Consider the following 25638-nt stretch of genomic DNA (forward strand, 5'->3'; position numbering starts at 1 on the left):
TTATTTTGGTCTCTTTTACAAAAAGAGGTGGATATGCTTCAAAATGAGATGAGGCCTAAGACTTTTTTTTCTCTTTTGTACCTACTGCTGTGGTATTTTTTACTTACCGAGGCTCCCATTCCGACGACGGGGAATGATACAAGCTATGGGAATCTATGAAAGTTACCAATACTGGAGAACCAAAGTTACAGGTAAGTAACTTGTTTTCTTGTAGTGGACGGACAGCACTATCAATTCAAAGTCCTCCCATTCGGAGTGACTACAGCACCCCGAGTCTTCACAAAATGTCTTGCGGTAGTCGCAGCTCATTTACGCAGACCACACATTCACGTGTTTCCTTATCTCAATGACTGGCTCATAAAAGCCAAGTCACACATACACTGTGTGCACAATACACACAGAACAATCCAGCTGCTCCATGAATTAGGATTCACAATAAACCTACCCAAGTCGCAACTTCAACCGTCCCACCTGATTCAGTATCTAGGTGCCACTATAGATACCTCAAAAGCCCTTGCGTACCCCAATCCAGTCAGGATAGCCAGCATGCAAGCTCTCATATCAAGATTTCAACCTCAACACTCACTTCCAGCTCAAGTGTTCATGCAGCTAATAGGGATGATGGCCTCTTGCATCCTCATTGTTCCTTATGCAAGACTTCAAAGGCGTCCCTTACAAGAATGTTTAGCACATCAGTGGAACCAAGTTCAAGGTCACTTAACAGATCTGGTGTTCGTGAACAGCCGCACCCATCGCTCTCTGCAGTGGTGGAACACACAAAACCTATCCAAAGGGCGGCCGTTCATCAACCCGGTTCCACAGATAGTGCTAACCACAGACGCATCGCTCAGCGGCTGGGGAGCTCATCTCCAAAACCAAACCGTACAGGGCATATGGACCCATCAACAGAAACAACTCCACATAAATCACCTGGAGTTACTGGCAATCTTTCTAGCACTAAAGTCTTTTCAACTCTTGCTAGTAGGCAAAGCTGTCTTGATCCGTACAGACCACATGACAACAATGTATTACATACAAAAACAAGAGGGGACACACTCTTCAGCTTTCACAACTACCGCAAAGCATATGGAGATGGGTCATTCCTCAAAACATTTACCTCCTCGCAGAACATCTACCAGGAGTACACAATCAGATCGCGGATCTGCTCAGTCGCCAAACACAGCAGATCCACGAATGGGAACTTCATCCTCAAGTTCTTCTTCCATTCTTTCACATGTGGGGTCATCCAGACATAGATCTCTTCGCCACACACCAAAGCGCAAAATGACCAAGCTTCGCCTCCAGATATCCACACCCATTGTCCTAAGGCAATGCGCTATGGATGAACTGGTCAGGCAGATTTTCCTACGCTTTTCCGCCTCTCCCGCTCATTCCGTTACTGGTTCGGAAGCTCAAACAACACTCCCTCACAATGATCCTAGTTGCTCCAACATGGGCACGCCAACCATGGTTCACAACCTTGTTGGAACTTTCAGTAGTGCCTCATCAAAAGCTGCAACTCTCCCCCAAAAATCTCACTCAGAACCATGGAGAGATAAGGCACACAGATCCCAATCCACTCAATCTTGCGATCTGGCTCCTAAAGTCTTAGAGTTTGGCTACCTTAATTTCCCGACAGACTGCATGAACATCATTAGAGGCTAGACGTCCTACTACTAGAGCATGCTATGCAGCAACGTGGAAGCGATTTGCCATTTTTTTTTTTTTTGATAAACACATTTTTATTATTTTCACGACAATCCATGCCAGCCAATCATAAATATACAGTGTGAATAAAAAATAAATCAAAATCAATCCACTAGATGCTTCCATCCAAAATATTATTTGTTATCTTTTGCATCTACAACAATGTAACCTAGCATATACATCTATACGGCTACATATTGCTGCAATTGCTGCTTGCCTCCAAAACAGACAACATTTGTCGTTGTTTCAAGTATCCGCTATCAAAGCGTTTATGGAAGGACTTAAAAGAATAATTCCACCTAGAGTTCCAACTTCTCCTGTATGGAATCTCAATATAGTTCTCACCAGACTCATGGGTTCCCCATTTGAACCTCTCCACAAATGCGAGTTACAGTTCCTTACTTGGAAAGTAGCCTTCCTGGTAGCTATCACATCACGTAGGAGAGTTAGTGAACTCCAGGCATTAACCATACAAGAACAATTTTTACAAATACACCATAGTAAAGTGGTTCTTAGGCCTAATCCAAAATTTCTGCCTAAAGTGGTATCTGCCTTTCACCTTAATCAGTCGGTTGAACTTCCAGTATTTTTCCCTCCACCAGACTCAGTGGCAGAACACGCTCTCCACATGCTAGACGTTATAAGAGCGATACTCTACTACATCGAAAGAACTAAAAGTTTTAGAAACACAAAACAACTTTTTGTAGCTTTCTCCCCACCTCACAAAGGCAATCCCATTTCAAAAACAGGAATTGCAAAGTTGATTGTTAAATGCATCCAAATATGCTATCTTAAAGCTAAACGCACATTAACTATTCCCGCTAGAGCTCATTCCACACGCAAACTAGGGGCTCCTATGGCATTCTTAGGGAACATTCCCCTAGATGACATCTGCAAAGCATCAACTTGGTCTATACCGCATACTTTCACTAAACACTATTGTGTAGATGTGCAAGCAAAGCAACAAGCTACTGTGGGCCAGGCTGTATTAAGAACACTTTTTCACACTACTGCAACGCATACAGGTTGCCACCGCTAGGGAGAACAAACTGCTTTATAGTCTATGCTAAAGTATACAATCTACAGCTCATATGCCTCGAACGGAAGATGCTACTTACCAGTATGCATCTGTTCTTGGCATGTAGAGCTGTAGATTAGTGTACGCCCACCCACCTCCCCGGATACCTGCCGCAGTATTATCTTATTTAGATACATCACATGGACATCTTTTTCTACTCTCTTACTAACTCCATCATCACCCTTTATGGCGAAAATCAATCTGAAGATGGAGTCGATGCCCATGCGCACTATCACCATAAGGAGGAGTCACCTATCCTGTGACTTCTTCCACAAAAACAAAGTGCAAACATCCGAGCCCAACACCAGATGGCGATCTATGCTAAAATATACAACTCTACATGCAAGAACAGATGCATACTGGTAAGTAGCATTTTCCTTACACTCTTGACAGGAGCCAAATCTATCCAAGTACCATCCAGTGCACAGGACCACAAGTTACAGTGTGAGTTAGAACAACAGAGCCCATCACTGTGAAAAAAATGAGTCCACAAAAGCCAAATCTTAGGGTCTAGCAGATGACAAAAATCAATTTATTTTCAGGAGGCAGAGCAGTGGACTGTTTAGCTAATAAAAATCAATAACCAGCCTTCCTCAAGTTACTCATTAACCCGTTTGACAGTTGTCCCTACCCTTTCTGACTATCAGACTTCACTGACTTACTCATTAATGAGCATGATAATCATCCCTACTTCTCTATCCTTCAGCCTTCTCCGACCTCATTAACTTCCATGACTGTCGTCCCTGCTTCTCTTGATTTTAGCTGCCCCCGCCTACTCACTAACCTGAATAACAATTGGTTCGAGGCATATGAGCTGCAGATTATACACTGTGCATAGATCGGACAACTAGACCGCACAATAACTCTTCCCATGCAGCCGCATGATTGGGTTGTCCGTCCAACTCAAGGATATGACAGTTTGACCGCTCTTAAATGGGAGCGTCTCAATAAAACCGAACGCAGGACACTGCGGGAAACCACAACGGAAATATAACCTGAAGCATAACAGAGCCACTAAGACTGGGCTCCCTCAGGTTGTGCGCTGCCTGCCCGAAAATGCTCTTCAGCACCTCATCAGGATTAGAAAGCTCTATATTAATAGTTCTACCATTCTATACATGCAAGCTGGGATGTTGATACAGGCTTCCTAGTTCAAACGCCAAAGGATACCACCATTAAGTGCAGCACCCACAGGTTCCAAATGGAAGCCAGTGAATCATGCGTACCACACACATGTACAACATACTTGACAAATGTCTCAGATGTCTAGAAGAGAAAAGAACACGGCTGAGCAGACCTTTGAGGAGAGCTCCTGGATTAAAATCTCACTTCCACCACTGTCCTCCCATGAGAGCCAGTTTTGAGAGGCTCCAAAAGACAGGAAAAGATAGGAAAGATTCAAGTCTTTCGCAGGAAAAAGAAATGTATGCCATAAATAATGCAGGCGCTGGACAGTACTGTTCATTCAAGCCTTGCAGAGGCCATTTGCCTCAACACTCCTCATATGTTCTCTTCTTCACCTGCCTCCTCATTTTACCCTCCTTATTATCCTCACATGCTCTCTCTCCTGCTTCCCCCTCACAGCCTATCTTCTCTTGTTTCTTTTGAAGGCACATTACCCGGCCAGCTGCAGCCACATGTCTCAGTGGATGGATGACGGCGGATTTTACGAAGGGATGACCATGGAGGCTCAGAGCAAACACCTTGCCAAGCTGATCTCCAAGCGGTGCCCAAGCTGCCAAGCGCAGATAGAGAAGAACGAGGGCTGTCTGCAGTAAGTATTCCCTTCTCTACCAAATACTTCCAGGTGCAGCTGAGGGGTGTCTACTATACCCCGTGCCACCAGAGTTAGGTTCTGTTGACAAACCGTTCAGAGAAAACTTGGAGGAACTCCTGTGTCCTACCATGTTAAGAAGTTCACTGGAGAGCACCAAACTCATCCAGGCATGAGTCATTTGTCACAACAACATCTTTATTTTAACTGCCCGTTTCTTTTCCTACCAGTACAGAAAGATCTATTTATTTTACAGGTGATCGCCCTGGATAAACATTGAGTTGGTTGTGTGTTTACTTTTTATGCTGTTACTGAGATGCACCTGTGCGACTCCTGGTGGTCTGGTTCCAAAAGGGACTGGATTGGTTAGTGCATTAGATTCTAAGACTAGGTTCCTCAAAGCTAAAGGGCACCCACCCACCCAGTACACAAGGATTGTCTGAGTGTTCCCGGGATTAGCCTTTCACGTGGAGCCCACTCAGAACACCAGGATCATCCCAGTGTCCCCAAGATAAGCCCTCCACTGTGGAGTCCACACAGTACACCAGGATTGTCCCAGTGTTCCCAGGGTAAGCCTCCAACGTGGAGTCCACACAGTACACAAGGATCGTCCCAGTGTTCTCAGGGTAAACTCCAACGTGGAGTCCACCCAGTACACAAGGATCGTCCCAGTGTTCCCAGAATAAGCCTTCCACCGTGGAGTCCACCCAGTACACAAGGATCACCCCAGTGTTCCCAGGATAAGCCTCCAACGTGGAGTCCACCCAGTACACAAGGATTGTCCCAGTGTTCGCCTCCAACGTGGAGTCCACCCAGTACACAAGGATCATCCCAGTGTTCCCAGCATAAGGCCTCCAACTGGAGTCCACCCAGTACACAAGGATCATCCCAATGTTCCCAGAATAAGGCCTCCAACGTAGAGTTCACCCAGTACACAAGCATCGTCCCAGTGTTCCCAGGGTAAGCCTCCCACTTGGAACCCACCCAGTACACAAGGATTATCCCAGTGTTCCCAGGATAAGCGTTTCACGTGGAGCCCACCCAGTACACCAGGATCATCCCAGTGTTCCCAGCATAAGGCCTCCAACTGGAGTCCACCCAGTACACAAGGATCATCCCAATGTTCCCACGTCAAACTTTCCAAGTGCAGTCCACCCAGTACACAAGGATCGTCCCAGTGTTCCCAGGATAAGCCTTCCTCGTGGAGCCCACACAGTACACAAGGATCGTCCCAGTGTTCCCAGGGTAAGCCTTCCACGCGGAGTCCACCCAGTACACAAGGATCGTCCCAGTGTTCCCAGGATAAGCCTTCCACGCGGAGTCCACACAGTACACAAGGATCGTCCCAGTGTTCCCAGGATAAGCCTTCCACGCGGAGTCCACCCAGTACACAAGGATCGTCCCAGTGTTCCCAGGATAAGCCTTTCACGCAGAGCCCACAAAGTACACAAGGATCGTCCCAGTGTTCCCACGATAAGCCTTCCACGCGGAGTCCACCCAGTAGACAAGGATCTTCCCAGTGTTCCTGAGATAAAGCCTCCCACATGCAGTCCACCCAGTGCGTAAGCATCGTCCCTGTGTTCCTGGGATCAGGCCTACCACGTGGAGCCCACCCAGTACACAAGGATCGTCCCAGTGTGTCCGGGATATGGGTCATCCCAGGATAAGGCCTCCCACGTGAAGCCCACCCAGTACACAAGGGTCATCCCAGTTTACCCATGATAAGGCCTCCCACGTAGAGTTCACCCAGTGCACAAGGATCAGCCCAGTGTTCCCGGGATAAGGCCTCCCATATGGAGTTTAGCTGATGCATATCCTAAGAAGGCATCTGTTCTTTTCACAGAAACTCTGTATGTTTTTGGCCTGTGTACCTGCATTTCTATTGGGTGTCTGCATTTGTGGCGCGTGTTGGTCTTTAAGGATGTGTGTTTTCAGTTGTGTCTGTCTGTGAGCCTTTCTTCGGTTCGGTGCATGCTCTCTACAGCAGCCAGTGGAATTGGCTTTGCCAGTGCACGTGGTTATCTGATGCGTAGGAGTGAAGCGGCAGCAAGACTCAAAGAACCAGAGTTAGAAAAAGAAGTACCTGGTGCTAATGAGCTTGGCTGAGTGTGGTCAACTAGGCTGTTGGGTCATTAAATTCTTGTTAGTTTGTGTGTAGCTTAGTGAATGAGTGACTGCTTATTTAAGATGTGTAAAAAGATGACCAAATTGCTATTTTTCTCAGTTTTTTTTTTTTATTCTCTATTTTTCTCTTTCTCTGTATTGCCTTCGGTATTCTTTCCTCATACTCGCGCTCTTCCCATTGTTTTTCCCTTCTCTCCCATGCCCTGCTTTATATTCTTCCGTCCTCATCCATGGTGTGCCCTATGCTTCCCCTTCCTCTCCCATGCCCTTCCTTTTCCGTGTCCTTCCCTCCTCTTCCGTGTCCTTCCCTCCTCTTCCGTGTCCTTCCCTCCTCTTCCGTGTCCTTCCCTCCTCTCCCATGCCCTTCCTTTCTTTTCCGTGTCCTTCCCTCCTCTTCCGTGTCCTTCCCTCCTCTTCCGTGTCCTTCCCTCCTCTTCCGTGTCCTTCCCTCCTCTTCCGTGTCCTTCCCTCCTCCTCCATGCCCTTCCTTTCTTTTCCGTGTCCTTCCCTCCTCTCCCATGCCCTTCCTTTCTTTTCCGTGTCCTTCCCTCCTCTTCCGTGTCCTTCCCTCCTCTTCCGTGTCCTTCCCTCCTCTTCCGTGTCCTTCCCTCCTCTTCCATGCCCTTCCTTTCTTTTCCGTGTCCTTCCCTCCTCTTCCATGCCCTTCCTTTCTTTTCCGTGTCCTTCCCTCCTCTTCCGTGTCCTTCCCACCTCTTCCATGCCCTTCCTTTCTTTTCCGTGTCCTTCCCTCCTCTTCCATGCCCTTCGTTTCTTTTCCGTGTCCTTCTCTCCTCTTCCGTGTCCTTCCCTCCTCTTCCATGTCCTGCCCTATATTCCTCCCGCCTCCTGTGTGTCCCGCCCTAAACTATTCTGCTCCTCCATGTCCTGCCCTGTATTCCTCCCTCTTCTTGCATAACCTGCCATCCTGCATGTCTTGTTGTATATTGCCCCACGCCCTCATGTGCTCTTGTGTTCCTTATGTCCTGCTTGCATCATATTACACTGTTCACGTTCCCTTTCTTTCATTTCCATTTCGTGTTTGGTTCGATCTTGTTACACTTTCTTCCACATCTCACAACTCGTATGTTTTTGGTCTTCATTTTGTTTCCTCCTCTCCCTTGCCCCTCATCCCACCTTACCCGTTCTGTGCTTTTCTTCATCTCCACCTGCCTGACTCGTGTTCCTCGAACCCTGAACTGAGTTCTCCTTCCTATACCCATGCCATCCTCTTCTCTTCCACCCCATGTCTTGTTTGTACTGGCATCTCTTCTTTCCTCCCCTCCATGTCCTGTCTGTACTGGGCGCTTCCTTTCTCTCCTCCACCGCATACACTTTCCCTTCTCTCCTCCACTTCACACCCTCTTTGCTGACTTTTTCTTCCCTTCACCCCATGAACTGGCTGTGCTGCACCTTTTTTCTTCTCTACCCTATGCCCAATTGTACTTTGCTCTTTTCCCCCTATGTCCCGTCTGTCCTGGGATCTTCCTTTCTGTCCTCCGCCCCATGCTTTGTTTTTACTGGGCTCTTCGATTCACTTCTTCATGCATGCCCCGTTTGTGCCGGACCCTTCTCTCCTCTCCCTAATGACCGTTCTGTACTGGCCTTTCTTTGTCTTCTGCATCCTATGCCCTTTCCGCCTGGTCCTCTGCTCTATGCCCTGTGTGCTGACCCCTTCACCCTGTCTGTGCTGGACCCTTCTCCCTCTCTTCTTTGTTCCATCTGTACTGTGCTCTTCCACCACATGCCCTGTGTGTACTGGGCTCTTCCCTTCTCTCCTCGGCCTCCACCTCACGCCCTGTCTATACTGCACTCTTCCTTTTTCTCATCCACCGCATGCCCTATCCATCCTTTCCTCCTTTTCATGCCTTCTGTGTTGACCTTTTCTTCCCTTCACCCCACACTTTTTCTGTGCTGCACCCTCTTACTCTTCTCACTCTATGGCCTGACTGTACTGGCTTCTTCTTTTATCTCCTCCCCCACACCCCTCTCTGTGCTGTACCTTCTTTTTCTCCTCCCACCTCTGCCCTTTTTGTTGATTTCTTCTCCTTGTTTTCATTCCTTTCATCCTTCAAAGTATGACTTGTGCCAAGTGTAATCATGGCTTCTGCTGGCGCTGCCTCAAGCCTTGGAAACCGACCCACAAGGACTACTACAACTGCTCAGCGATGGTGAGTGTTCTGAGGCAGCCCTCTGGGGGGGGAGCTAAGCGTAGCAGAACTGGTGCACTGAATGCACCGGGGCACTGCGGCTAATAGACAGATGTGCTCTTTTCTTGTAATACTGAACTGCTGCTCTCCCTGCCATAATAATCAAGAGCACAGTGAGCAGTATTGAACCTGGCTCATCCCCGCCCTCCTCTTCCCCCCCCCCCCCCACTTGCGCACACACACGATTTCACACCTGGTACCCCCTCTCAGCCATTAATATCAAATCTGATGCTACCCTCTTAGCTCAAATTTTCCCTTCGGGCCCTTACCTACCTGGACTGCTGCATCTTCTACACCTGCTCTGTTTGACCTAGAACCCTCCCTAAACCCCTAATACTGAACCCGAAGCCCCACCCCTGTGATGGTAAACCTGGCAGCGTTTCCATCCTCCACCCCTGTAACGGTAAACCTGGCACCGCCACTAACCCTGTAACGGTAAACCTGGCACCGCTACTAACCCTGTAACAGTAAACCTGGCACCGCCCATAACCCTGGGTAAACCTGGCACCGCCTCTAACCCTGTAATGGTAAACCTGGCACCGTCCCTAACCCTGGGTAAACCTGGCACTGCCTCTAACCCTGTAACAGGAAACCTGGCACCATCTGTTACCCCGTAATGGAAAACCTGCTCTGCTCAACCTAGTGCCCTCCATAAAACCCTAATACTGAACCTGAAGCCCCTCTTATCGTTCTGATGCTAACCTGGCACCGCCCCTAACCCTGTAACGGTAAACCTGGCATCGCCCCTAACCCTGGGTAAACCTGGCACCGCCTCTAACCCTGTAATGGTAATCCTATCACCGTCCCTAACCCTGGGTAAACCTGGCACTGCCTCTAACCCTGTAACGGGAAACCTGGCACCGTCTGTTACCCCGTAATGGTAAATCTGCTCTGCTCAACCTAGTGCCCTCCTTAAACTCCTGATACTGAACCCGGGGCCCCTCAATCTTTCTGATGCAAAGCTGGCACAGTTTCCATCCTCCACCCCTGTAACAGTAAACCTGGCACCGCCTCTAAACCCCTAATACTGAACCAGGAGCCCCTCTATCTTTCTGATGCAAAGTTGGCACCGTTTCTATCCTAAACCCTTGTAATGGTAAACCTGCCATCGTTTCCATCCTCCACCCCTGTAATGGTAAACCTGGCACCGCCCCTAAAGACCTAATATTTAACCTGAAGCCCCTCTATCTTTCTGATGCAAAACCTGGCACCGTTTCCATCCTCCATCCCTGTAATGGTAAACCTGGCACCGTTTCCATCCTCCACCCCTGTAACGGTAAACCTGGCACCGCCCCTAACAATGAACGGTAAACCCGGCACCGCCCCTAACCCTGGGTAAACCTGGCACCGCCTCTAACCCTGTAACGGTAAACCTGGCACCGCCCCTAACCCTGGGTAAACCTGGTACCGTCACTAACCCTGCAATGGTAAACCTGGCACTGCCCCAAACGCTGGGTAAACCTGGCACCGCCTCTAACCCTCTAATGGTAAACCCGGCGCCGCCCCTAACCCTGGGTAAAACTGGCACCGCCTCTAACCCTCTAATGGTAAACCCGGCGCCGCCCCTAACCCTGGGTAAAACTGGCACCGCCTCTAACCCTGTAATGGTAAACCTGCCACCGCCCTTAAATGCGTAATGGTATGCCTTGCATCGCCCTTAACCCTGTAATGGTAAGCCTTGCATCGCCCTTAACCCTTTAATGGTAAGCCTTATATTGTCCCTAACCCTGAAATCGTAAACCCGGCACTGCCAGTAAACCTGTAACGGTAAACCTGGCACTGCCTGTAACCCTGTAACAGTAAACCTGGCACCACCTCTTACCCTGTAATGGGAAGCCTTGCATCCTCCTTAAACCTGTAGTGGTAAGCCCTGCATTGCCCTTAACCCTGTAACAGTAACCCTGGCCCGCCTCTTACCCTGTAATGGTAAACCTGTCTCTAACCCTGTAATAGTGAACCTGGCACCGCACCTATCCTTGTGATGCTAAACCTGGCGTCTGCTCTGTCCCTTCAATGCTAGAGCTGGTGCTGCTTCTGACCTTGTAATGCTGAACCTGGTGCGCCTGCGTCCCTGTGATTCTAACCCCGACACTGCCTCTGTCCCTGTAATGCTGAGCCCTGCGCCGCTTCTAACCCTGCAATGATAGAGCTGGTGCTGCTTCTGACCTTGTAATGCTGAACCTGGTGCTCCTGCGTCCCTGTGATTCTAACCCTGACACTGCCTCTGTCCCTGTAATGCTGAGCCCTGCGCCGCTTCTCACCCTGCAATGCTAGAGCTGGTTGGGCAGCGTTGTATCTTTGAATATTTCCCCATGTCAAGCCAGGAATCTGTTGGTAATAAAGCAGAGTAAAGAGGTTATGCCTTTAGATAAAGAGACACAAATACGTGTAATACCAGAGGCCACTTTCAAGTCCTAGCGCTATACTCTTTGCCTTTTAGTGTTGTGACAATGTGGTGCTTTGTTTGTTAATGTGTGAAGTCTAGGAATAGTGTCAGATGTTCCATAAATGTGTTTTCTTTGTTCTGCAGGTTAGCAAAGCAGCGAGGCAGGAGAAGCGATTCCATGACTACAATGAGCGCTGCACCTTCCACCATCAGGCCAGGGTAAGGAGCCGATCTACACTCTGGTTCAGAGGATGCCGCGTTGAGGATTTAGTTTGAAAGATTCTCCTCATGAGTTGCCTTTATCAAAACCAATTCATTGATACATGGCCTCTGTGCCAAGCCTTTCTCCGGCGTAGGGCAGCAACGCGCAGCATGCCTCCCTGTATCTATAGGGGGATTCATAAATCACAAACACTCATCCTCAGGCTACAGACACGTTTTAGGCTGATGTGTCCAACAAATCTCAGTAAAGTTTGTATGCATGAAGAAGGAAAAGCCTGCTTCATGCAGCTGATGAGTCCATATCCTGTAGAGGCAAGGTCTTTGTGGCACTTCAGTTCAACTGCAGCAAAAGCCCATACTGCACCATCTGCTTGCGATCAGAAGCAAAGGCCTGTACTGTTGGCTATGCATGATAGAGATCGGTTCCCACGTGTAGATGGCCTTATGACTGTGCAAGCTACTCTCTTTAATTGCTAAAGGATAAATGTTTTCAAACAATGCACTTGCAGTGCAGTCTGATTTTAAACTCTTAAAATCACCCAGAACTATCAGCTCCTTGAGCAGAGTGTTTAATTTAATAGCTAAGAAAATATCCAACCAAGTAAACATTAGCATCCAGTATATAAGGTCCAGATTGCAATCAGAATTAAGTTCCTATGGGGTTACACCATACATCTACTTCTGGAAATTGATCATACTCTCAAAGCTCTAGAAAATGGTTTTGAAAAATAAGACAAGCCTCCTTCCTTTCTGAGCCTGCATACTTTACTGGCGTAAGTAATCCCCCAGTGCACTTCACTAACACACAGTCTCCGATCTTAGTATTTCTGTGATGTAATGGCATATTACTCCAGTATTGGAACTTTCATAGATTCACATGCTTGAATCATTCTGCGCCGTCAAGACGGGAGCCCCCGGTACCATATAATAGTAGTAGAATGATAACATCAATTACTTTTGTAGTCTATTATAGTCACTTAATAAAAAAGAACAAACTTATCTTCCAGCCAATAAGACTGCGGCACTCCTGAGAGAAGCTCCAGTACCTCAGATTTTGTACCGCGCGTCGTGCTAGGGAGTCTCCTCTGAGCTCTGCTCGGTTTTCTCCTCAGATACTAGGCCTCAGTCTTTATTTCTGGACTACTGCAAATGTTTTCCCTTTTATTTTTCTCTGATAAAACACTTTGTCTGACCAGGAGAAGAAAAGTCTCTTCAGAGTCTGTAATTCCTGTGCAAGAAAAGATTACAGTCTGAAGACCCTCAACAGGTTTGTAGTTACTGTTTGTATCCGGATCACTCCACAAAAGACTGTATGGTATGTTGTACCTTTTCTTCAAAAACTTCAAAGGACAGAGAAGGCAGGCTGCTGATATGGCTCCAGATGCTCAAAACAAGAAAGCAGCTCATTTCATTTTCAAACAGTGAAGACTCCTATTCTTCTTCTGGGAGGTCCCACAAAGAGAGAGATCACCATCTTCTCCATCCTCCTCGCAACAGCCTAAAAAATCCTCCAAAAAAGACCACTCCCTTGCCTTGTAGAGGCCATAACCCCTCCAAATCACCTTCGAGATCCAAGTCTCATTTGGAAGACAAAAAAAGCTCATAGCTCCTCTAAAAGGGCTAAAAAAAAAGTATCTTCAGGAGCCGTCTATTCCACCTCCTAAAGTTTCTTGTGAGTTTAAAAAGCCCTCCTCAGCTTCTCACTCTGGCGATCGTCGACGAAAGCGTCGCCGTCGGCACCATCATCGACAAAGATATATACAGCAGCATCGTCGATGAAGGCAACGACATCGGTCTCTTCGCTGTCTACATCATCCTTCGTCGCAACCATAGCATCGACAGTGTCAATGAGGTCTCCATCGGCACTAATCTAAAGGCTGACGACAGCTCCACCTACGATAGCTCCACTGACGAATGCTCTGCTGACAATAACTCAGTTGCCCGCGCCTCCAATGAAGGCGGTTCCACCGACGGCTAAATCTTTGATGCCATCGACGACACCGTTGACGAAGGAAAAAAGACAGAAAAAATGGAAAATAATCACTGGTGACCCTGGAACACACCTCTCCTAGCAAAGTGACACCCCTCATACCTACTCACCTTTTGGAACAAGAAAGGATTCTGGTGATGACGATCTCTTTGGAGTGATAAACAATCCTTCCCAGTTTCATGTCAAATGCCAGGAGGATGTATATTATGGTCAGGACTATGATCAACAGTGTTATGCCACTTCGGAACAACCATTTCACAAGGACATAGTTTGCATGCCCTGTTCTTTGATTTACGACTTGCAATCTAAGCTGTTGGATTACAGGAAAAGGTTTCCACCTTCTACTTCAATGCGTATCCTTCCACCTATGTCTGCCAGGTGACCTCCACCACAACAATCTATGCCTTTACAAAGACCTATATCTTTGCCTCTTCCAGGAACCAATAGACCATGTGCTACCCTACTTCACGACCCAGATACCTCAGATGACGAACAAAAGGAAGGTGTACTTCAAGAACCCAATTCAGAATGGGATGACTATATAATCCTTGCCCCATCATCTCCTTCTCCCTTGGTGGTAATCACCTCCAGACGGTATTGGAGAATTTCACAATTTACTCAAGAGAGCAGCCAAAAGACTTGTGCTTTCCATGCCATCCAAACAAAAAGAATGTTTTTTATACGACTACAAGGAACTGTTCCAAAAGAGTGTCCGGTCCTTGCCTATAGTGGACTACGTTTGGGAAGAAGGTCTAAAAGTGATGAGAAACCCGGCTACATTCACTGCAGTTTCTCCATGTCTTGATCAAAAATATATGGCCCCGGAGGATGCCCCAGCCGGTCTAACTGGACATCCCAAGCCAGATTCAGTAATCACACAGACAGCTCAAAGAGAATTCAAATTCCCTCCACCCCAATTTCTGCTCCTCCTGACAAGGATGACAGGCTTTTAGACAACATTGGGAAAAGATTTTCATTCATGTCTGGTTTAACAGTGCGACAATTTCGTTCTAAGTCAAAAATATGATCTTAGACCTTCCCTACGGTGGGCAAGATTTATTTGGCAAATGTGGATAAGGCTCTTTAGACCATAAAAAGGATATAGACACTGTAAAGTCACTCTGAACACTGCAATTTTGGAAGTCTTCATTTCGTGGACACAGAGGATGAGGTATGCGGGCATATAGGGGAGGATGTCAACAACACAGGTATCTCTCCTACTTCTCTGCCTCCCACCAGTATCGTCCCCAGTACACCCAAAGACAACACTCTCAAGCAGCGCACAATAGACCTCCGTCCAGAGGAAGAGTTACCCGCCAAGGAAAAGCAGCTAATCACTGCCAATGACTGGTCCCAGGCTCTGGCTGCCCTGATCCCGTCACCTCTCAGACTAGGGGGCCAGATATCCAAATTCCTACATCGTTGGAGGGACATAACATCCAATCACTGGGTCTTAGAACTTGTACAATTTGGCCACACCATAGAATTCATCTAGATTTCTCCTCTCAGCCCTCCACGCCCATCCATTCTCAGGCAGGTCAGAAACATTCCTCAAGTTTTCGGTGGCTGGCAGCCACTACCAATTTTGAGTCCTACTCATTCGTCTAAAGGCAGCCCCCAGGATTTTCACAAAGTATCTAGCACTGGTAGCCGGCATTCTTAAGAAAACAAACACCAAGTCTGTCCCTTTTTGGACATCTCGCTAATCAAGGCAAAATCCCAACATTATGATCTACAAAAGCTTGTATAAGCCTGTTCAAGGAGCTGGGACTCGCGCTCAATTGGAAAAAATCAAGTCCACAACCCCCTCAGGTCACCACCTTTTTAGGGGCAAACCTGGACACAATAGCCAACATTGCCTGTCTCACCGTAGAAAGGCTGCTATAGATTATGGTATTAGTCAAAGCCATCCAGATAAAATAGTTTTTCTGTACGCATTTGCAAGCCATTATTAGGGATGATGCCCTTGTGTATTCCGCTAGTCCCATTCTGCAGACTATGAATGCATCCACTCAAGGAGCCACTAAACCTTCAATGAACATACGCCACAGGGAACTTGGAAGATCTATTCACCGTAACTTTGTTTATGGTCGAAATTCTAGCCTTGTGAGAAACCCCTCTCAATAGGGCTCCCCTTTCTCCCTCAACCATCTCCCCTGAACATTACCACCGATGCTTCGTTGGAAGGATGGGGTGCATATCTTCATGACCTACATGTCAGTGGCAAATGACAGCAAACCCTTCAGAGTTCTCACATCAATCTCTTAGAGCTGAAAGCAGTTCATCTAGCCTTGAAAGCTTTCCTCTCCAAGATAACCAATGTATAGGTCCTCATAAGTACAGACAATACAACAATAATGCATTACCTAAACAAGCAGGGCGGTACCAGGTCTCTGCTCCTTTCACAAGAATCACAGAAGATTTGGATTTGGGCCATACAACAAGGAGTTTACCTACCATCAGAACATGTCCCAGGAAAACAAAGTCAAGTAGCGGACGTGCTCAGGAGACTGAAATCAGCCTGCTACAAGTGGGAAATACATCAATAACTAGTTGACCACTCCCAGTGGGGAACTCCAGATCTCGAACTTTTTGCGAACCCACAAAACGCCAAATGGCAATACTTCACAAGCTGGTCTCCCCATCCGTGATCATGCGGGAATGCATTTTCTGTGGCATGGTACGGAACCTTCGCTTACTCCTTTCCGCCGATCCCCAAGGTACTCACCAAGATGAAGATGAGTCTCATAGCCCCGACATGGCCTTGCCAGCACTGGGATAGAGAGCTTCTCCTACTTTCGGAGAGAGCTCACTTTCCACTGACCATCTCTCCATACCTCTTAACCATGTTTCAGGGTCTGGTCCTGCATCCCAACCCCCAATCTCTGCACTTATCGGCATGAGCACAATGAGTTTGCCCATCTAAACATTCCTCCAGATTGCAGGGTCATACTTCTAGGGCCAGAGCTTTCAGCACTAACAAGACCTACTCTTACAAATTTCAAAGATTTTGTTTATGGTGCCAACGGCAGAGAATTCATCCTCTCTCGTCCTCACCAGAGCAGATATTACCTACCCGCCACACTTGACACATTCAGGTTTGGCTCATGCTTCCATCAGAGTTCATCTGGCAGCCATTTCTCGTCTCAGACGATCTTACAACACAATCTCTCTATGGTCATCAAGAATAATAAAACATTTTTGTAGGGACTTTTCAGGGTCTTCCCACCATTCAGACCTCCACCTCCTTCTTGGCAACTGAACTTTGTCCTCTCACTACTCATGAAACAGCTGTTCGAGCCCTTCCACAGATCAACCTTAAAGTTCTTATCCTAGAAAGTGGCACTACCAGTGGCTCTCACGTCTGCCAGGTGTGTCCGTGACATTCAAGTCCTTTCGATTCAAGAACCTTTCTTACAAATTAGACAGGACAGGATTATTCCACGAACAAATCCTCGATTTATACCTAAAGTCCCCTTTGACTTCTATCTCAATGAGGCTGTAATTTTGAAGACTTTCTTTCCGGACCCTTTGACACCAGCAGAAAGGGCTCTTCATTCATTGGCCGTTAAGAGGTGCATCAAGTTCTGCATTGACAAAACCAATGTCCTTTCAAAAGACTAACCAATTATTTGTGTTGTACAGAGCACCAAGAAAGGGTCAAGCAGAGCATCGCAGATGGATCCCCTGCCATGTAGTTTTACCGTTGCAGACATCAGTTCATGCTCATTCTATCGGAGCTGTATCAACCTCGACTGCGCTGTTTGCGGGTGGGTCACTCCAAGACATTTGCAGGGCTTCTACCTGGAAGAATCTGCATGCCTTTACACAGCATTGCTGTCTTGATACCACGCCTCCGGCGGAAGTAGCAGTGGGCCAGGCAGTAAAAAGGCGTCTTTTCCAATAAGGGTGAGCGATCTTTCGTCCCACCATCCTTTCGCTTGTTCTGCACATTGTTTTAGATTAACGATGTTGGTTAAGTTCCCAAGTTCAAATGTTTCTAATATTCCTGGTGGTACTGTTCTGTATGCTATAAATGTATAGAGATGCCAGCAGGTATTCTTTGTATACATTTCAAATATTTACCACTGAAATCACAATGTGCCCAAGTAGTGCTTGATACTCTGATTCAAGCATGTGAATCTATGAAAGTTCCAATACTGGAGTAAGAAAAGTCGTTATTTACCTGTAACTATAGGTTCGAGGCATATGAGCTGCAGATCACACACTAAGGATAAGATCGCCATCTGGTGTTGGGCTCGGATGATTGCAGGTTGTTGTTGTCTTCGGAAGAAGTCTTTGGTCACGAGATTGGTGACTCCTCCCCTGGACAACAGTGCGCATGGGCCTCCACTCCATCCTCAGATGGTTTTTTTCCGCCATTGGGTTCGGATGAACTTTTTTCCGCTCCAGCAGAAAACTTATAGCAATCACTACAACTCTCATAATTTCAAAACTCGACGTCGAAAACCATATCGGACCGACTCCGGACGCGGCTGATGGAAAGGACACCTTTTAAAAAATGCCCCCAATGTGGAGCAAAGTTCCCTCATAGCGATCACCACGAGGTCTGTAATTTGTGCCTTTCACCAGACCACAACGAATCCAGCTGTCCAGCCTGCGCCGCATTCCGTTAGAAGAAAACCATCCGGGACCGAAGAGCTCGACGCCATATCATGGCCAAGCCGGTTCTGGAACCATAAGACATCTTTGCACAGGACGTCCCTGACGATGACTCCGAAGATCTCCAGATCGTGTCCGAGGCCGACGTTTCAGATCCGGGGCAGCCTGTGAGTACCAGCCCCCCTACCCCAACACCACCCAAAAAGACATTGGTCAAGACTCTGCCAGCTGGGCCCAGTCGCGATCCAAAAACATCTTCTGAAGCCCCGCCCTCTGGCCCGGCTCCGAAGAAAAGTAAGCCTGCAGGTGGCTCGGGCTCGAGCAAACCTCATGCCATTGTGCCTATAATATCTTCGGCACCACAGCAGGCTTCGAGATCGAAATCTCCATCGGGCCCGAAACGTCACTCGGTACAGACATCTCCATCGGCACCGAAATGTTCTTAGGCGCCGAGGTCTCCACCGACACCGAAAGGCTCGTCGGCACCGAAAGGCTCGTCGGCACCGAAAGGCTCGTCGGCACCGAAAGGCTCGTCTGCACCAAAAGGCTCGTCGGCACCGAAAAATCCACCGGAACCGAAAAGTTCTTCGGCACCCAAAACATCTTCGGTGCCAAAACACGTCCATAAAGAACCAAAAAAAAGTCGGCGCCAAAGCCGCCTTCGGACACTGAGGAACTCTTTCGGCCTGATCCTAAGCAAAAACGGATTTACATAAATCCGAAAACTGGACATGTCACAGCGGTGCCCTACAAGAAAAGGAAGCTGGACTCAACACCTCCTCCAGCACCTCCAAAGAAGGACTGTGCCACTTCACCCATACGTCCTTCCTCTCCTACATTACCTCCTAGTCCATCCCCCCAACCCCCACCGCCTTCACCTCTACCATCTCCTTCTCACACACCACCTCCACAGGATGATGATGATTTTGGGGGAGGGGAGACCCAGATTTCTTTACTTATCCCACTGATCCTACTGATCCCTTTACACTCCCGGACACAGCACCAGTAGATGACTGGACTTACCCTATGCCTGATGTGCCTGACCCCGCTCCATACCCCTCAAAACCCTCCCCTCCTGATGACCATTTAGGGTTCGGTCAGCTTATTAACAGAGCAGCATCGTTTCATGGTGTCACCATGCACACCGACACTCCTGAGGAGGATTTTCTACTCGACACTTTTGAGCAGTCCCAGAAAACAGTCCACATTCTACCCATGATTAAGGGAGTGATAAAGCATGCCACTGAGGTTTTTAAAGACCCTGTCAGGGCCAGGGTTCTCAACCCCAGAATAGAAAAAAAATACAGACCGGCGCCACAAGATCCTGCGTACATCAAAGCACAACTCCCCCTAGACTCACTAGTCGTCTCAAATGCCAGAAAACGGGCCAACTCCCAAACAACCGGAGACACGCCACCCCCAGACAAGGAGTCTAAACTCCTGGAGGCTTCCGGCAAAAGGGTTGCCGCTCAAGCGGCTAACCACTGGCGTATCGCAAATACACAAGCCCTATTGGCTCGTTATGATAGAGCCCATTATGATCAACTAGAGGATCTCTTGCAACACCTGCCTGAACCTTTCAAAACACAGGCCACCGACCTCATACAAGAGGGCAAACTAATATCCAATGCCTCCATTAAATGTGCATTAGACGCAGCGGACACCGCCTCTAGGGCAGTCAACACAAGCGTATTGCTTAGACGCCACGCATGGCTGCGCATCTCCGGCTTCAAGCCGGAAGTACAAACCTCCATTCTTGCTCAACCCTTTAATCAGGAGCAACTATTCGGCCCTGCAGTAGACACTGCCCTAGAAAAAATGAAGAAAGATAATGAGACTGCCAAATCTATGGGAGCATTGCAGTCTACTCAACCCAGTGGCTCCTTTCGTCGCTCCTTTTATAGAGGAGCTTCCAAAAATGTGGGAACAGACAACTCTTCCACCTTCAAGTCAAACATCCCCTAACAGAGGATATTTTAGAGGAGGGTATCGGGGAAACAATAATAAAGGCCGAGGACGGGGCAACAACAACAACACCCGCTCCTCTACAGCCACCAAACAGTGACTTGCCACCACTCCCCCCAGACCATTCCACTCCGGTCGGGGGCAGGCTTCAACAGTTCCTACCTGTCTGGAATACCATCACTACAGACAGGTGGGTAAGACAAATTATCCAGTCTGGCTACTGCCTCGAACTCATAAACACCGCCCCCCCCCCCCCAAACATACCACCCAGACACCGTCCCATGACGTCTCACCACCTCACGCTCCTCAAACAAGAAATACAGTCTTTGCTTCAGAAAAACGCAATAGAACCTGTTCCACTACAACATCAGGGCACAGGAGTATATTCCCTATACTTCCTCATTCCCAAAAAGGACAAAACCTTAAGACCCATACTGGATCTCAGACTACTGAACCAGTACATACAATCGGATGGTTTCCACATGATCACTCTCCAACAGGTCCTTCCATTACTTCAACAAGGAGACTTCCTTGCCACATTAGACCTCAAGGACGCATATTTTCACATCCCTATGCATCCCGCTCACAGGAAGTATCTACGATTCGTGGTAGACGGTCAGCACTATCAGTTTACAGTTCTCCCATTCGGAGTAACAACTGCACCAAGGGTGTTCACCAAGTGCTTGGCAGTTGTGGCAGCATATCTCAGGAGACAACAAATCCATGTCTTCCCCTATCTGGACGATTGGCTCATAAAAGCCAATACTCTAGACAAATGCGTTCACCACACCCACCGCACTATTCAAACCCTGCACAACTTGGGATTTACCATCCACTATCCCAAATCTCAACTACAACCCTCCCAAGCACAACAATACCTGGGAGCCACCATAGACACAGCCAAAGCCGTAGCTTATCCCAGCATAGCCAACATACAAAGTCTGATCAAAACATTTCAAACACAACACTCTCTCCCCGCAAGAGTGTTCATGCAACTCTTAGGCATGATGGCGTCATGCATCTCCATAGTACCCTACGCACGCCTTCAAATGCGTCCCTTACAGAAATGTCTAGCACAACAGTGGAATCAGGCCCACGGACAACTTACCGATCTGGTGTTGGTGGACAGCGGCTCACTTCGCTCACTGAAGTGGTGTAACACCATCAACCTGTCCAAAGGGTGGCCGTTCTTGGAGCCCCTTCCACAAGTTGTGCTGACCACCGACGCATCTCTCACGGGGTGGGGAGCCCACCTCCTTCAACACACCATTCAGGGACGGTTGACCACTCAACAAAAACAGTTCCACATCAATCACCTAGAACTTCTAGCGGTGTTCCTAGCACTGAAATCCTTCCAAGTGCATCTACAAAACAAGACTGTCCTCCTCCGCACGGACAACATGACCACAATGTATTGCATACAGAAACAAGGAGGAACACACTCTCTACAACTGTCCCAACTGGCGCAACAAATTTGGAGATGGGCAATTCCCCGAAACATCTACCTGCTAGCAGAACACCTCCCAGGGGTTCAGAACCAGGTGGCCGACCTCTTAAGTCGCCACACACAGCAGATACATGAATGGGAACTACACCCCAAAGTCTTACTCCCAATCTTCCAAAAGTGGGGACAACCAGACATAGACCTGTTCGCCACACCAGAAAACGCAAAATGCCCAACCTACGCCGCCAGGTTCCCACACCCACGGTCAAAGGGCAATGCAATATGGATGAACTGGTCAGGCAGATTTGCGTACGCTTTTCCGCCTCTCCCTCATATTCCATTTGTGGTACGCAAACTGAAACAACAGTCGCTGACACTCATCCTAGTGGCTCCCACTTGGGCACGTCAACCCTGGTTCACCACACTTTTGGAACTATCGCTGGTTCCACATAAAAAACTGCATCTCTCCCCGGATCTCTTAACCCAGAACCATGGAGAAATCAGACACCCAGATCCTCAAACACTGAACTTGGCAATCTGGCTCCTGAAGTCTTAGAGTTCGGGTACCTCAACCTTCCTCCAGACTGTATGAATATCATTAAAGAAGCCAGGAGACCTACTACTAGGGCATGCTATGCTGCAAAATGGAAACGATTTGCCATTTACTGCGCTAACAATGACATACAACCACTGGATGCTTCCATCCAAAACATCATTTGTTATTTATTGCACTTGCAAAGATGCAATTTAGCGTATTCCTCTATAAGTCTACATCTAGCGGCATTAGCAGCCTATTTGCAAAATAGACAACACCTGTCCCTCTTTAAGGTACCAGCCATTAAAGCATTTATGGAGGGTCTTAAAAGAATCATTCCTCCAAGGTTACCGCCTTCCCCGGTATGGAACCTTAATATTGTTCTTACAAGGCTCATGGGTCCACCATTTGAACCAATGCACAAATGCGAACTGCAGTTCCTAACATGGAAAGTGGCCTTCCTCATCGCAATCACATCCCTGCGAAGAGTAAGTGAAATACAAGCTTTAACTCTCGAAGAACCCTTCCTACAACTACATCGGAACAAAGTGGTTCTTAGGACGAATCCAAAATTCCTCCCTAAAGTCATTTCCCCTTTCCATCTAAACCAGTCAGTGGAACTGCCAGTCTTCTTCCCTAATCCAGACTCAGTAGCCGAGAGGGCACTTCATACCTTAGCTGTTAAAAGAGCCTTGCTCTATTACATCGACAGAACCAAACCTTTTCGAAAAACCAAGCAACTGTTTGTTGCTTTCGCTCCACCACACAAAGGCAACCCTATTTCCAAATCGGGTATCGCCAGATGGATAGTCAAATGTATCCAAATATGTTACCAAAAAGCTAAACGTACTCTTACCGTTCCCCATAGGGCGCACTCCACGCGTAAAATAGGGGCCTCTATGGCATTCTTAGGGAACATCCCCTTAGAAGACATTTGCAAAGCAGCCACATGGTCTACTACACACCCCTTCACTAAGCATTACTGTGTTGATGTGCAATCCAAACAACAAGCTTCAGTAGGCCAAGCTGTCCTAAAAACTCTATTCCAAACTGCTGCAACTGATACAGGTGACCACCGCTAGGGGAGACACTGCTATATAGTCTATCCTTAGTGTGTGATCCGCAGCTCATATGCCTCGAACGGAATATGCTACTTACCAGTATGCATCTGTTCTTGGCATGTAGAGCTGCAGAGCCACACACGCCCACCCGCCTCCCCGGGACCTGTATCTGTTCCAGCATTGTCTTAATTAGACACTACACATGGACATCCTTTCTCTTTACTTCTTACACACTCCATCATTTCCCATCATGGCGAAAAACAATCTGAGGATGGAGTTGATGCCCATGCGCACTGTTGTCCAGGGGAGGAGTCACCAATCTCGCGACCAAAGACTTCTTCCGAAGACAACAACAACCTGCAATCATCCGAGCCCAACACCAGATGGCGATCTTATCCTTAGTGTGTGGCTCTGCAGCTCTACATGCCAAGAACAGATGCATACTGGTAAGTAGCATATTCCTTCTCCAGTTTTGGAATCTTTCATAGGTTCCTATGCGACCCGCCCTGCTCCCCAGAGATGCTCCCCATTACCTCTTTTCGTGTTCTCTGGCACTTATGAAACTCTGAGGTACTGGAGCTTCTCTCAGGAGTGCTGCAGTCTTATTGGCTGGAAGATAAGTTTGGTCTCTTTTAAAATGACTATAATAGACTACAAAAGTAAAAAGCCTAGGGCCCTCCCCTCTTGATGTATAGTTATCACTCTCTTGTATGGTACAGGGGACTCCCATCTCGACTATGGGGCGTGATTCATGAATGTGAATCTGTGCAAGATTCAAATACTGGAGTCCTATAGTTACAGGTAAATAACTAATTTTTATCTCTTTAATTTCGCATACATTTTGTCCTACTGTTTTTCATGCCATTTGTATGTTCCAGGTCAGAACTGTGATGCGCCTCCTAGGGATGATGGCCTCATGCATCTCCTTTGTACCCCGCAGCTAGCTCCCCCCCCCTGGAGTGCCTCACAAGCCAGTGGTCCTGTCTGAAGGGTCCTTGGGAAGGTCTTGTGTTGGGAAAGGCCTGCACTCACTGCTCCCTGTATTGGTGGGGAGCGCATCTCAAAGCCAAGACTGTGCAGGCTGGTCACCTAGAACTGCTGGCCACATGCCTCACCCTCAAAGCACGTCCTCTCCCAAACTCTCAGCTGCAACTCAAGGGATTTGACGCTGTGTGATCCACCATGACAATCTGTGCCTAGTAAAACATCTTCCAAGGGTGGACAAAGACTTTGCCATCCTGCTCAATAAGATGCATAACAAGTCCACAGGTGGTAACTTCACCTGCAAGTCTTGCACAAGAATTCTCAGTATTGGGGAGCTCATAATAGACTTGTTCGCCACACTCAAAAACATAAAGCGCCCAAAGTTCACCTCCTGTTACTAGCACCCACAGTCCATGAGTAATGCACTATGAACAATTTGGCACTTCATTTCTTATAGTTTGGCTCCCTTAATTGCCCATAGTAATGCATGACTATTCTACGAGAGGCAAGGAAACTCATGCTTGATACCCAACTAAGTGGGAAAGTTTCTACAAAACAGACAGCATTCATCTGTTTTCAATATCCCGGTTATTAAAGCTACATGGAGGGTTTAAAAAGGGTGATTCCTCCAAAGACGCCTCCTGCATCTGCATGGAACCTCAGTGTGGTACTTACACAGCTCCTCCTTTCTAGCCTCTGCACCGTGTGCCTTTAGATTCTTTTCATGGAAGATGGCCTTTTTTTTATTTTTTATTATCTTTTTATTAGTTTAATACAAACAATAGCATCGTCAGCATTGTCACAGAGTATACACAGTGTATTGGCGGCACATCTGTATTTACATTTTGAGCATAATCATCTTTTATGTGCACTTCATCCATTCATAGCATTAAGTCAGTGGAATATCAAAGGCCAGCTAGGGTGGGTACTACTTGATGGGCCTACCCTTGTGCACACATCATCAGGGAATCAGACTGTCACTGTCCCCTAGTACTCTATTATCTACACATTTGATTTGCTTGTAAACATTGGGTAGCAAAAGAGTCAGAAGTACAGCGGCATCCCAACTATGCAATATGAATAAGCCTCCCTCCCATTCTCCGCGGTCCCGTTCCATTAGTGTGTGATCCCTACTGCTTCGGATTCCAATGCCTCCTGCGGATGTTCTATCAAGTAGCAGGTCAAGGGGGCCCATATGTCCCGTGGCCTAGAGGCACTGGGTAATAGCTCCGAATATGCAGGAAGCTGCTCCCGACATCTCACCAGATCAGCAATGCAGTCCTTAAAATTAGGGGCTCGTCCCCTACCCCACCGACAGGCCACCCTCTTCTGAGCCATTAAGAGCACTAGGGCAACATATTTCCGATGTGTCGCCTGTACCGGTCTGACGTACCCAAGCAATGCCATCAACGGCGTGGGTTCAATATGCGTATTTGTCATATGGGTCAACGCCCCGAAGACCTGCCTCCAGTATTCATTCACCCCAGGGCACGCCCATGCCAGATGCAAAAAATCCGCTCCAGGAGCTCCACATCTGG

General features: G+C 47.7%; 1 protein-coding gene across 1 annotated transcript in view; it reads left to right on the forward strand.

Moving 5' to 3' along the window:
- The window catches only part of CUL9 (cullin 9), a 751325-nt gene that overhangs the window by 612475 nt on the left and 113212 nt on the right, over positions 1-25638 (forward strand). Inside the window, exons 35-37 of the mRNA XM_085610160.1 lie at positions 4396-4559; positions 8758-8851; positions 11421-11495. Coding sequence (XP_085466286.1) covers positions 4396-4559; positions 8758-8851; positions 11421-11495 — 333 coding nt within the window. The remainder of the gene's footprint in view (positions 1-4395; positions 4560-8757; positions 8852-11420; positions 11496-25638) is intronic.

This window comes from Triturus cristatus, chromosome 6 (assembly GCF_964204655.1).
Source record: "Triturus cristatus chromosome 6, aTriCri1.1, whole genome shotgun sequence".
Taxonomy (NCBI): Eukaryota; Metazoa; Chordata; class Amphibia; order Caudata; family Salamandridae; genus Triturus; species Triturus cristatus.